This window comes from Rhinolophus hipposideros, assembly GCF_964194185.1.
Source record: "Rhinolophus hipposideros genome assembly, chromosome: 10".
NCBI lineage: Eukaryota > Metazoa > Chordata > Mammalia > Chiroptera > Rhinolophidae > Rhinolophus > Rhinolophus hipposideros.
Window position 1 is genome coordinate 47,316,319 of NC_138056.1, and position 12,992 is coordinate 47,329,310.

Here is a 12,992-nt window from a genome sequence, read left to right on the forward strand (position 1 = left end):
AACCTGGGGAGGTGTGGAAAGGGACTCCCGTAGGGTCCCAGCTTCAGAGGGCAGAGGTCTTTCTCCCGGGCAGACGCCATGGCAGGGGCCTGGCCTAGCAGCTTCCCGAGGGGAGGCTGGGAAGACGTGCCTCGAGATTCCACTTCTCCCTCTCTCTTGCCTTTCTAGGCCAGAGGCTTCTCTCTCGGGCTTCCCAAGGGGCAGGAAAGGAAGGGCACCTCTGAGAACCCGGGAGGCAAAGCTTTACCTGCTCCAGAATGGAAAGAAGGAGACAGAGGCTGGACGCCAGAGTTAATTTTCTGGAGCACCAAAGGTTGCCGAAGGTCCCCTTAGCCAACCAACTCCATGCACCCAGGACTTACAAGACACACTGGGACGAGGCTAACACTGCGCTCTAGGTGCCGTCTTGCCCGAGGCACATGCAGATGCCAGCCGGGGTGGAGACTGGGAATGGGCCTCCCAGGCCAGGTAAGGGACACTCAGGTAAGGGCGCTGGGCCCTGGGGTGACAAGCCCGGCTCCCATCCAGAACGCCCCTCTAATTTTCTGCTTGCTGGAAGGTCAGAGAAAGGTATGGCCCTGGCCTCAGTTTCTTCACCTGTCCCTTAGTGTTGTTGAGCCCAACTCCCAAGCGCCATGAGGAGCAGAGATCAAGGTAGGGGTGTGTAGGTGCCCTTGGCCTCTCAGGCTCAAGGTCGGCCCAGGCCCCTGGAGGAGAGGGGAGCCCTGGGCCGACCACTCCTCACTCCACCCACACCCTTCCCCCCAGTCAGGACTGGGGAAGCTGGGGCCGTCTCCGCTTCCCTGCTGGCTCCTGGCCTCGGCCCTAGCAGTGACCTGGAGCTGAGTCCCTGGGAAAAACGCCTTTCTGCCCCGGAGAAACTGCTGTGACGTAGCCTGGAACGGCCTGTGGCCAGAGGTGCCCTCCCCTCCCACACGTCATGTGACGGAGCTTTCAGCTGCAAGGAGGGAGGAGTTTCCCGGCAGGTGAGGAGGGAGCCCAGGGAGGGCGCAATGCAGGCACAGGGCGTGAGTCGCTGGAAAGGGCTGGAGAGTTAGGAGTCCTGAGTTCTAACTACAGCTCACTCAGCCTCTGTGGGCCCATTTTCTCTCCAGCTGAGGAGGCTGGGCGAGTAGGCCAGAGGCCAGGCTCTGGGAGGGAACGGTGGCTGCGACGACCAGAGAGAGAAGCCTGGCCTGGGCAGTGGCTTTCCCAGAGCGGAAATGAGTGATGTTTAGGGTGTAAAACAGCATTTGCCTACCATTTGGAGACCACATGACTTCCCTTGAAGTCATTTTGTGAGTACAAACTCCCGTTTCCCACCTGACAAATTTACCCGTTAAGCAAGCTCAGGCAGCCGCCTCTGGAGTGGGCTGCACGAGGGGCTCACCAGCTCCGTCACCTTGGTTCTTCTCCTTCGCTGCTCCCTCTTGAGAACAGGGCTCATTTACTGTCGTGCTGCAAGGACTGAGCACAAAGCGCACTGCCAGCCGCAGGGCGGGCTCTCGGGAGACGGGAGCCTTCACCAGTCACAGCCTAGCCAGGCCCCTAGAGTGTGGCTCCCAGGGAAGCCCCGCTATGCCTTTGGGGCATAGGTGTGACCTGACTGGCGAAAACAAGTTTCGAATTAATTGGGAGAAACCCAGGGGACTCATTGGTCCAGGAGCTGGTCTGTGTTCTTCCGTCGCCCCAAGAACCACCAGTCTGGTCACCCCAGACCTTTTTTTTTTTTTGGAAACTTTTTTTTAATAGTTATTGAATGTTCTACAGCTTACAGTAAATATCATAGTTACAAATTCTTGGCTTCAATCTTTCAGAGCGATCCCTATCTGATCTTCAGAACAAAATGAAACAAAAACCCAAAAGAATCCAAAACAACGAAACAAAACCAGGTTTACACTTCATACACACAAGCGAGACCATGGGGCTTGCCAATCTTTACACTCCAGGCTGTGTTTTGAAAACACCTATGAGTTCTTTGATCAAACTACTTGGAAGACACTGGTCAAAGGTTTATTATTATTATTTTAAGTGTTTTTCCTTTTAAAATGTGAGTTCCAATAAAATTTAAAAATTAGATTCCAACTTGTAGATTAAAATGAATTAAAAAATACAAAATCATATACAACACTGTCACAGGGATGTTACATGCCATGAGAACAGGTTTCTGTCATGTGATATGAAACAGGGTTGCAGATGCCTTAGTCAGGAGATGGGACAGGCCCGCGGGCCTTGAAAAGGTACGGACAACTCCAAGTTGCTAGAGGCCTGGTCGTACCTCCCCTGGTCGGGAGAAGCTTGTCTCTGGGCAGTCTCCCTCTTTCTGATTCTCAGGCTTGAGGAGGAAGGCTGGATGGAGCCTGGAGCTGGTCTTGCTGGGGTCAAGCTCAAAGATGATTTCACCCATTTGACTCCTATGGTCAAATCTGGTACTTATCTGCAAAGCTGTTATCTCTGTTCTCTTCAGGAAGGAAAATATCCCTCCACCAGGAGCTGGAATGGGTAGAGGGCCTCAAACTGCCACGGCAAGAAGCCCAGGGACTAGATGCAGCCACAGAAGAGCAGGAGCTCGTTTCCCTTTCAGGCTGTGGCAGCCAGTCCTAACTCCTGTGCTTCTCACTTGGCCACTGGACTGGACTCAACAGCATGCAAGATAGAAAATACCCACTGAAGAAACTGAGGGAGTGGGACCCAAGTCTGGCTCAGGCAAGGTTGCCTATGGAATGTTGAAGCTGGCCTGCCAGGAATTTTGAAGGCTGGGCCCTGGAACCATGTAATGCCTAATTTCAGAAAAGAGTTTTCTAGGAGAGAGAAACATGGGCCAATCCTGCAGCCAGCCTGGCATGCGACAGGACTGTGCTCTCAGAGGCTCAGCTATGGAATTTGATGTTAGCCTGTCTGGGTTTCCTCCGCTTTCGGAGGTGGGTTGGGCCTGGATTCCCGCCTGCCCACTCCACTGCCTGACCTAACGCCTCTCCAGATTTCCAAGTTTGGCAAGTGGCTGGGGACCACATACCCTATAGTGATGCAGTAGAATACAGGATGGGAAGGCAGAGCTGCCACATACTTTCAATTGCAATTGAGGAGAAATGCCAGGGTGACATCTAAATGATTGGTCAGTGTTGTGACCGAGGTCCACGCCTTCTAGGCCTCCCTCTCTGGTCCTGGAGCGGAGCTGAGAAATCTGATCTGCAGGGCCCCAAGCCAGTGCCTCACGGAGACTGGCCACGTCCTGTCTGCACAAGGACACCAGAACTTGGGGAACAAGGGGCCTGCCCCGCTTTATGCCCTACGTGATTCATTTCTGATGGCCACTCAGCACAAAGCAAGAGCCTCCAAAGAAGCACCCCCAGACTCTGGGAGATACCTCAAATTTGGAACAATTTGGGTGGCCAGAGGTAACAGGTGGGATAAGGAATAAGGACTGTGCACTCTCTCTCCAGGTCCCGGTCCTCACCCGTGGGGTATGGGCAGCCCACCCCTTCTGCAAGCCTGCCACTAGGACGAGGCAGGTGCCAGCAGAAAGAGCAGAGGATTTGAAGAGCTCAAATCTTGGTTCTTTCTCTTATAAGCTCTGTGACTTTTGGCAAGTCTCTTCTGAGACTTTTTTCCATCTATAAAATGGGTATTTTGGCAATCAATGTCAAAGTACTTTGTATCTGAAAAACACTCTGGACAGGTGTGCGTGTCCTTGTTCAATACTTAAGAAGGGGATATCACTCCAGGAGGGTCATCTCCGGGGGGGGGGGGGGAGAGAGAGAGAAAGAGAGAGAGAGAGAGAGAACTGTCCGGTCTCACGGGGCAAATTAATTTTTCAAAATGTAGCAGATTATTTTAGGCTCACCACTTGGGGGCACTCCAGCTTCCTAGGCCCCAAGCTAATGAGTCAACTAGAAGTGCGGGGAAGTGAGGAGGTTGGCTGGTGACTGGAACCACCTATGCCCCTGACCCTGGCCACCAGGCTGTGGTGTTGGGAGAGGCAGTACAATGGGGTGACAGAGGGTTTGCATGCGAAGGCCAGCACCACCCTCAGTCGTATGGCTCAGCCCTTGTCCTTGCAGCCTTGCTGGCTTTCCTACGACAGGGCCCTGCCGCTCTGACCTGTCCAGCTTGACCGCTGGGCCACCCAGGCCCTTTGGAGTCTGCCAGGTGTGCTGGCCCTCACAGAGGCACACTGCGGCCCCAGCGCTCCTGGCTCGGTCCCTCTGCAATGACTCCCCAAGCTTGGCTAGGCTTGTGGATTTCCATCAAAGCAACAGGATGAGGACAGCTGAACTGGGGCTCCGGAGCGCATACTGAAAAACGGGTGCTGGGCCTGGGCTCTTCCAGCCACAGCCTCTCCAGGCCTTGGTTAAGCCTCGGGGCCCGTCTCTGATCTTGACTTACATACTAGGGCTGAGAGGGTGCAGGGCATAGATGCTTTAGTCTACAAGCCTGTGTATGGAGTCAGACTGGAGGGAAAGAGAACAGAAACACTGGGATTCTGCCACTTATGAGCAAGTCACTTTGCTTTTCCGAGTCTGTTTCCTGATGGATCAAATGGGAGGAATAATCTATTGTACATCTGTGTCAGGACATGGTAATAAATCAGAGGATGGATGTGAAATTGCTTTTCGAGGTATTAGGTGTTAGAACAAAGTAACAAGGTTATTCCTAGGTCTCCGCTTTTTCCCCTTCTCTCGGTGGTTCTCCTCTGGCCCATTAGGAGCAAAAGGATTCAGGGAAGCCTGTCAGGATACCAACATTCTGCTTACTTTGGGCAAGTTTGTTCTAGAACCAGTTTCCTCGTTTGTCAAATGGGTGTAATAACTTATCCTGTTTTTCTCTCTCAGGGCCAGTAAATTAAAGGCTGTGAAATGCTCTGAAATCTGTGAAGCACCTGACAAATGCAAAGGTTTCCTATTATCATCATTATTGTTTTGGCATTTTCCAAACATGTATGACATAATCTAAAACAACCTTCACCCACCCTTACAAAACGAGAGCGCGGGAGGAAGCATTTGCAAAAAATGGATTAACACTGGAAAACTCGGTTGTTTTAAAGTGAAACCTCTTCAGCACCCCAGAACAGACCATTTAGAATAGCTGGGCTTCTCCTTACTGGTCCTGCAGATCTCGAGAAGGCCAAGAAGGTGGGCCCCCCAACTCTGGCTCTGCACTGAGGATGCTGAAGGGCTGTCCCCGGGCCAGGTAGCCTCTGACGCCCTGGCCTAAGGGTTCCTGATTTTGTTCTCCTTTAGGGAGACGTGGGAGGTAGGGGGAGGGGTATGTCCAAGTTTGCATGAATTTAAAATGAAAAGTTATTAAAAGTTCCAAATGTTATTAACGATCCCATTTTATACAGAAAATGTTCCCGCCTCTATGAGGGAGGCTGCTGGCCCAGCCAAGTGCTGGGTGCAGGGGGGCAGCGCTAGACAACCAGGTCCCGGCCGCGACTAGCGGGGCCTCCCGACCCAGGGACCCCTCTTCTGTCTCCCAGGAGATCCCATGTCTCCTGGGCTTCATCCTCATCCTCCTTTTCTCTCAGGATGATAGTTCCAGATGTCTTCACAGAATTTCCAAATGCTATTTCTTCATTTGCAATTTCTGCTCCTGCCATCTGCCTCCCTGTGATCTCTGCCCAGTCTTCAACCCCTGCCTTGGAGTCCATGGAGGAAAAGAGAAGAAACAAAAGCCCTGATACTGTCCCGAAGCCCACCGGGTGTGGGCACTGCTGACTTAATGTTTGCAAGACCAAGCCCACCCATCCCTAGGGGAACTTCTATGGGCGCCACGCCCCTAGGCAGGAAGGCTGTGTTTCCTGCTAATATCCTGCGAGGTCTAGGGTTAGGTCCTTTCCTCCACTCTGGGTCTCGGCTTCCTCGTCTGTCAAGTAGGGGAATGGATGAGATGACTGCTAAGGTCCCTTCAGTTCCATGAGTATGAAATGTTTATTGCTATTGCTTTTCCTTCACTATCCTGCCCTTCAGAGCCACCAGCACCCACCTGGAATGTGGTTCCTTCACTTTGGCCGCGAATGGCAAAAGATAACCAAGAGCCTGGCCTGCCTGCCAGTGCCAGGGACAGATGGGTGAGCCCTGGCACCAGGAAGGGCAGAGGGAAGGGAGAGAAATGCGTTTCCCACTCTGATCAGGAGACAGCTCCTCAACAGAGTGGGTCCATGAGGGCTCAGAGGCCACGGTCTGGATTACACAGGGCACCTGGCCTTCCAAGGCTTTGGGAGCCTGGGATCCCACTGCCCTGCAGCCGCTTGGCAGGTCTGAGGTCAAATCAGCTTCTGAGGAAGTGCCAGGTCAGCTTACATCACTGTGCAAATCAGAGGTCTAGGCCCAGGCGACTCGGCCAGAGACCTTGCAAACCAAAGCCAGCAGGCAAGCACCTCTCTCCCCATTTCCCTCCCACAGTGCCCCCCCCCCCACCCTGCCCAAGTTTTCCCATAGAAAGAATCTGGTTTTCCCAGGTTCTCACCTGGGGTATTAAGCTGCTATGAACACTCCTACCTAATCAGGTTGTTTTGTTCTTGGTCTGTTGCGATGGTTCTCAGAAGACATTTCGTTTGTGTCAGGACATGGTAATGTCCCAAACTAATCTCGCTTGAGAAAAATCAAAGAAACAATCCCCCAGAGATGTGGCCTGCTCTGAGTTCCTACCCTGGACCTGAGGGCCACATCTGTTATGCTCTTCAAAGGAAATCATGCCTTCAGCTGAACCACTGCAATAAACCCCACTCTCAACCTGCCCCTAGACTGGGGTCCCCGGGGACGGGACGCTTGGGAGGGAAAGAAGAAGAGCAGAGAGGATGTGCCTGGTCAGGTAGGAGGGCAGGGAGAGCTGTCAGGGCAGTGGCTAAGAGGGGTAGTGGGGGAGAGGCAGGAGATCAGAAAAAGCAGCTTTTACAAAAAACAAAAATCAAAATCAAAACCGTTAAAGATGCATAAAGTGACCCTTGCACTTCCGTTGTCTCTTCTTGCAAATAGAGGTGGTGCTGCTAGGGAGCTGCTCCAGCACCTGTATAAGACTTGAGTAGTTGCATACGATGTGGGACTCCAGATCTGGGGGAGGAAGGGGAAGCCATTAGTGACAGTGACATTCGCAAGGCCATCAGGCAGCCACTGGACCCCCTCTCCTCACTGTGCCTTCCCAGCGACGCTGCCCGCTTCCCGTCCAGGGCCAAGAGCTCCTGGAGGAGATGGAGGGTGGGGTCTGAGGAGGGCGGTAGTGCAGGGATAGCCCTGGTGGCTTGTGGCTCACTGGCGCCGCCTCAGGAGCTGCCCAGGTCCGTGAGGAAGCGGGCGCTGGGGGTTGGCCCGAGGTCTCCACCTGGTCCCACCTGACTGAGGTAAGATTTCCTTTGCAGGATGGGGCCCACAGTTAAAAGAAGTCTGAAGACTGTACCGTAAAGAACATAGGATTTAGCACTAGAGGACTGGAGTTCAAGTCCCAGCTTCACTTTTACTGGTGCAGTGACGCTGAACAATAGTCATCTGTACAATAGAGCTAATCACCCTTACTGCACGGAGCTACTGCAAGGATTATGAGATAGCATGGAAAGTGTCTAGAATATATGCAGAGTGACAGCTATTACTGGAGGGACACTACTGAACTGGGAGCAGGACGTCCCTGGAAACTAACTGCCCCACTGACACCCGTGCTTCAGACCAAGCCGGGGCTTTGAGGCAGTTCCAGGATTTAGTCGCCCTCCTGCCTCTCCCACTCGGGGCCCCACTCACTTGAATGGGCTGCAGGCTTTACCAGTGCGGGGGCACATAGCTGTACGCCGGGGTCCCTTGGGCCCTGTACGTTGGCATGGAGACAGGGTGTGCCCCAATCGCGGTGTGCTGGGGTGCAGTCAGCAGGGTACCTGAGCATCCAAAGAGAAGAGTAAAGCTGATGAGGCCGTGCCCGGATGCTGGGGTGAAGAGGATGAAGCCACGGTCCTTCATACAGTTGCTCCACGGCAGGCACCCCCTCCCGTCTGCTCATGAACTGCCGCCTGCCCTCCCCCACCTTGAGGTTTCCCCCTAGAGGAAGCTTTTCTGAAGCTCCAGAGTCAATCCCTTTTCTCCAGGGGTCTCCCTTCACTCTTCTTTGTGTGCTCCTCTCATTGCAAGTGTCATAGTGAGTGGTAACTGTTGGCTTACGTGGTTATTTCCCACCCACCAGTTGTTCCTAAGGGCAGGGCTCTAGTCTGACTGGTCGGTAACTGGTCCCCAGGACCTGAACAACAAGGCTGGCACCAAGGGGATATTCAATAGGTCCCTGACATGACCCGAGGAAATGAGAGCCCTCAACAACCCCTTTCTTAGGGGCAGAATAAAATCCCCAACTCTCACCTCCTGCCTAGTCCACCCCTTGTACTCTCTGCCCGCAGAAGGTGACCCAGCTGATTCTTAGAAAGCTGGGACACTCTAAAGGTCATTCCCAGCTCCTGTCTTCTCGTGCTCTTCTTTGGAATATCAACTCATCCAACAACCTCCCTAAACCTGCTCTTCCTCTTGCTTCTCTCCCACCCCCATCCTCAAGGTTCCGGAGGGACAGGGCTCTAGTCTAACGTGTGGAGTAAGCCAGAAATGGAGAAGAGTCCTGCATGCCTACTTCTCCCGTGTGTTACAATCAGGTACTGGACAGGCCCTTAAGCCCCTGACTGCTAAGTAACATTGTCCCCTGACCTCCTTTCTGGAACCCTGCGGCTACCAGAGTCCTAGCGTCACCACATCTCCTCTAAACTACAGCCTCCCCACTGACCTAGCTGCTTCCAGCCTCTCCCCATCTAGGGCAGGGCTGGATGGGCCACCTGGCAGCCACAGAGAATGTTTAAACCGAACCCCATCTCTCCTCTGCCTAAACCCCTTTGCTAGCTCCCTGTTCCCGAAAGGTATTCTCCCTATTTTATCTTTGCCGACTCCCCCAGCCACCCTTCCAACTTCACATCCCGACTTTCTAAGTGCCTCGGCCCATCCCCTCCTCACCTTCTTCCTGCGTGGACTGCCCTTCCCTCTGCCATTGCTGGTTAGCCTGTGTTCACCCTGTAAGGCCTAGCTCAACATGCTTTCCTCAGTGAGGTCGTCCTCATCCTTTCAGATAGATTCGGAGGGTCCTTCCTCTCGGCTCCCAGAAGCCCCCAGCAAAGGATCCTCACACTGTCTATAGCTGATTCCATGCCTGTTCTCCACACTCGAGCTACTGGAAGAGGGGGAGGGACACTGACACAGAGGCAGCCCTCACCTGCTGACATCGCCATGGTGGTTCCGGCCACCATGCCCATGGCCACACCGTTGGTCCTGGGGGCGGCGACAGGTGCTGGGTAGATGGCAGAGGGAATGCTGTTGGGCTGGACGACCGTGGTGTGGTGGATGACATGGGGCTGCGCAGCGTACACTGGCTGTGTGTAGTAGGCTCCCTGGGGGAAAGGAGACAGAGGTCACACGGGCTTTTGGGGGGGGGCTGCTCTTCCCAGGCCCCAAGGGAGGGGGTCTGGGAAGCACTGGCCCAGGCACACAAGGCGTGGGCCCAGCAAGGGCTCTGCGGCTGTCTTACTACGTGACTGTGGTCAGCTCCATGCTGGGCTCGGCTTTTGGTCTGAACAGTAAGGCTCCAGCCCTGTCCTGCGTTGCCCTTAGGGCCGCTAGGATGGTCCAATGGGCTAACAGCTCTACTCCCTTAACACCGATGTGAGCACTTTAAAATATCTGTATGTTGTTGCTGAGCTCCCGGCACACAGCTCGAGAAGCAAGTGTCACACTGGTGCGAGCAGTGCTGAACTTTCACATGTTGGGAAAACGTCATTAATGCAGAGCATTTCCCTAAATGTATCCTGCTACCTATTACCCTTTAGGAAAAAAGGTGGAGGATGGAGGCAATGACGAGGTGACTTCCCACTGCCTGGGTCCCGGGGCTGCTTCCTGCTGCCACAGCCCACAAGCCTGCTGATCTTTGCGGGGAGCAGACAGGGGCCCTGGCTCATCTTAATCCAGAGCTTCTCAAATCTCTCCACTAAACAATGACAACAGCCTCAAAATGTAGGTTTGTAGCCCGAGATCTGAGCACAGTGCAAAGCAGCCTACCATCAAAAAGACAAACGAATCTCCAGTCTATGTTCTGTCTTTTAAGTCGTGCATACTCTACAATACAGCTTTCTACAATACAGTTTCTAAATGCAACGAGTGTTCTCACTACTTACATCTCAGGTAGAACTGTCACTCCCGAAAAAGTGCTATGTGCATGTTGAAGCCTCATATAGTCACTGTCACATAACCTTCCCACCAGAGCGCACGCATTCTGTAGTTGAAGTAGCCCAGATGGGAGCACTAGGCAGGGGGGGCGGGGGGGGACACTTGCCCAGTGTCAGACAGGGAACTGGGGGCAGAGCCTGGGCACTTATCTCCTCCCCACTCAAGCTCACACTTTATCAAGGAAGGGTCAGTGTGGGGGGTAGGGAGAGAGGCCCAAGACACAGGGGTCTCCTCCTGACTCAACCAGTAGCTCCCTGTGTGACCTTGAACCAGTCACTGCCCCTCTGTGTCTCAGCTTCCCCACGTGTATGAAAAGAAGTTGAGCTGGGTGATTTCCACGGCCCCTGCCCTTCTGACCATTCTGGGCTCCATTAACCTAAGTGACTTTGTGTGTGTACACCCCCCACCCGGGGCTCAGGTGGAGGCAGTGGGTGTATAGACTGCAGGGTTAGTGTCTCATTGACACTACAGTGACAGCTGGCCAGAGCCATGAACTTGTCTTCCTTCTCTTTCTTTCATGCACCCACCCTCCCCAGGCTGGTGGCCCTTTCACCTGCAGAAGAGGTGAGCCCAGGCTCCCACATGCACCTACCTGGGCATACAGATTCTGCTGGGGGTAGGCACTTCTGATTGGATACATGGCCGTCTGATAGGGGTTGGGTGATGGGGAGTAGGGGGGTGGAGCAGTGTTACTCTGGGTCGGTGGGACCTTGTATGGAGTTCCCGCAGTGTATCCTGTACCAAGGCAATAAGAGAGACTTCCAGTTAGTCAGCAGAACAGCAGCACTGGCAGGCAGTGGGTCCCAGGGATAACTCCCAGACCAGGAGGGGCTGAATCCAGGCTGGAAACACAGGCGAGAACAGAGAACAGGACTCCACTCAGAACCCTGGCCCCGGAGGCAGCTCCCTCAGTCCTGGAGCACAGGGCTGCATGTGTGATTCTGGCACCTTTGATTTCTCGGGGTTTCAGGGCTCTTGGCTACAAAGTAACAGACGAACCAGCTGATCTCTTCAGGGCCCCTTGCAACTCCCAGCTCCATGCCCGGAGAGGCAGGAGCACAGAGACGGGAGACCCTCAACCCGCTTGCTCTTTATCGCACTTTATCTTCTTCTTTTCCTGGTACCTCACTCAGTACCCAGAGTATTTCCTGCTGCTGTTTATGTCTTTCTTTCCCCCTTACTCTGTATTTCCTTTTTCCCCTTGTATCTCCCCCATGTTTCTCTTCCACCCTGCCAAAGTTTAAGGTGAAAACTCTACACAAAACACCATTCAGAGATTCTCATCTTCTGAGACGCATACAGAACTGGCTTTTCATCCCCTCCCAGCACCTGGAACAGGGCCACCTGTGCCCGAGGGCCTGAAGTCAGGGATCACAAAGGTTCACATGAACGAGATCGGGCCATGTGGGTCCCTCAGAAGGATGACAAAAGCTGGGGGTGAGGCTGAGAAGTCAGAACCCAAAAAGCTCATGATCAGCCCAACTGTGCTACCCTTGAATCTTCTGGAAAAGAGTCAGATCCTATGTTCATGGAAAAACTGGAAACAGGAATCACTCAGGAACAAAAAAATCACAAAAGGAATGATTCTATAGAACTCAAAGGTATCCTGGGGCTCAGACAGGGCAAGTGCCAGGGAACCTTGGCTTTGGAGCCCCAATGGGTGTTGCTGGGGCTTCTTCCTGTGGTCCCCATCCTCAGTGTGGCCGACATACCACCGAACTTCTCTGGGCCTTAGGTCTTTCGCCTACAAGATGCTCACCAAGGACCCTTTCAGCAACAGGGCGCTGTTTCTGCAAAAAGGGACTTGGGGGCAGAGTGGAAAGGGGGCTTTACTTGAAGAGGAGATCTAGGCTTCAGTCTGAGCTTTCCCCCCAATTTGCTGTAACTATTGCCAAGTCTCTGGGCCTTAGTTTCTTATTTTGTAAAATCAGAAAGTTAAGAATGAAGATCTTTTCCTGAACTAAAATCCCATTGTTCTAAAGATCCTAGGTCTCTTCTACCCTAACCCCAAGTAAAAGCAAGCTGCCATATTGCCACAAATCTCCCTTAGTCCACAACACAACTCTAACTTGGTGCCCCCATGTCTCTGATGAGTTAATAGGATGTGTGAGCTGCTATTAAGTCGCCACACAAAGGCACTACAAAAAGTGTTCTATCCCTTCCCCGGAATTATGTCATTTATTTTTCCACCTGCAGGTCCACAGTTTGTTCCACGAAGAACTAATTTTGTGGTCAAATAGGCTTGGGAAATAAGTAGCAATGAAGATGGAGTGGAAAGAATACATTAAAGAGAATAAGCATTGATAACTAGAAACTAACTAGAAGGGGAGGTAGGAGTCATTTGAGGGACAAGTCTAGAGCAGATTCCTGCAAGTTTCTAGACTGTGGAGCTCATCTTGAGAGGTGGTCATGGGAAGAGGAGCAGATACTGGGGGGACACAGGGAGTCTAGGTTAGTAGACATCTAAGAGCCATCGGAGGGGAGCTTCACCTTAGAGACACGGTTTACTTCTCTGGAAAACAAAAGGGGTTCTCAGGATGGGCCCATCCCAAGAGTACACAAGGGACTATGATTCTGAGGGATCGTAATCTTTGTTTTGCAAAAAAAAAAAAAAAAAAAAAAGCAGCAAAATAAAACAGAGATAAATATGTTTGCTTTTTATCCCATGACTCAGAAATTTTGAAATGACAGGACGAACTGTGAATCTCTAAGACAGGGATATGTAGGAGACTGTGCCCAAGTTTGTTTTACCGCAGAATC

At 52.7% G+C, this 12,992-nt stretch overlaps 1 protein-coding gene across 5 annotated transcripts in view; it reads right to left on the reverse strand.

The window, feature by feature from the left end:
* Nucleotides 1-1,999: 1,999 nt before the first annotated feature.
* Nucleotides 2,000-12,992, reverse strand: part of FAM168A (family with sequence similarity 168 member A) — a 188,537-nt gene continuing 177,544 nt past the window's right edge. For all 5 annotated transcript variants that reach the window (XM_081061686.1, XM_081061685.1, XM_081061684.1 and 2 more), the window contains 4 exons: nucleotides 10,825-10,967; nucleotides 9,226-9,400; nucleotides 7,731-7,861; nucleotides 2,000-7,052 (listed from right to left, as the gene is read on the reverse strand). In XM_081061686.1, the coding sequence (XP_080917812.1) occupies nucleotides 7,749-7,861; nucleotides 9,226-9,400; nucleotides 10,825-10,967 (431 nt within the window). In that variant the 3' untranslated portion in view covers nucleotides 2,000-7,052; nucleotides 7,731-7,748. The remainder of the gene's footprint in view (nucleotides 7,053-7,730; nucleotides 7,862-9,225; nucleotides 9,401-10,824; nucleotides 10,968-12,992) is intronic.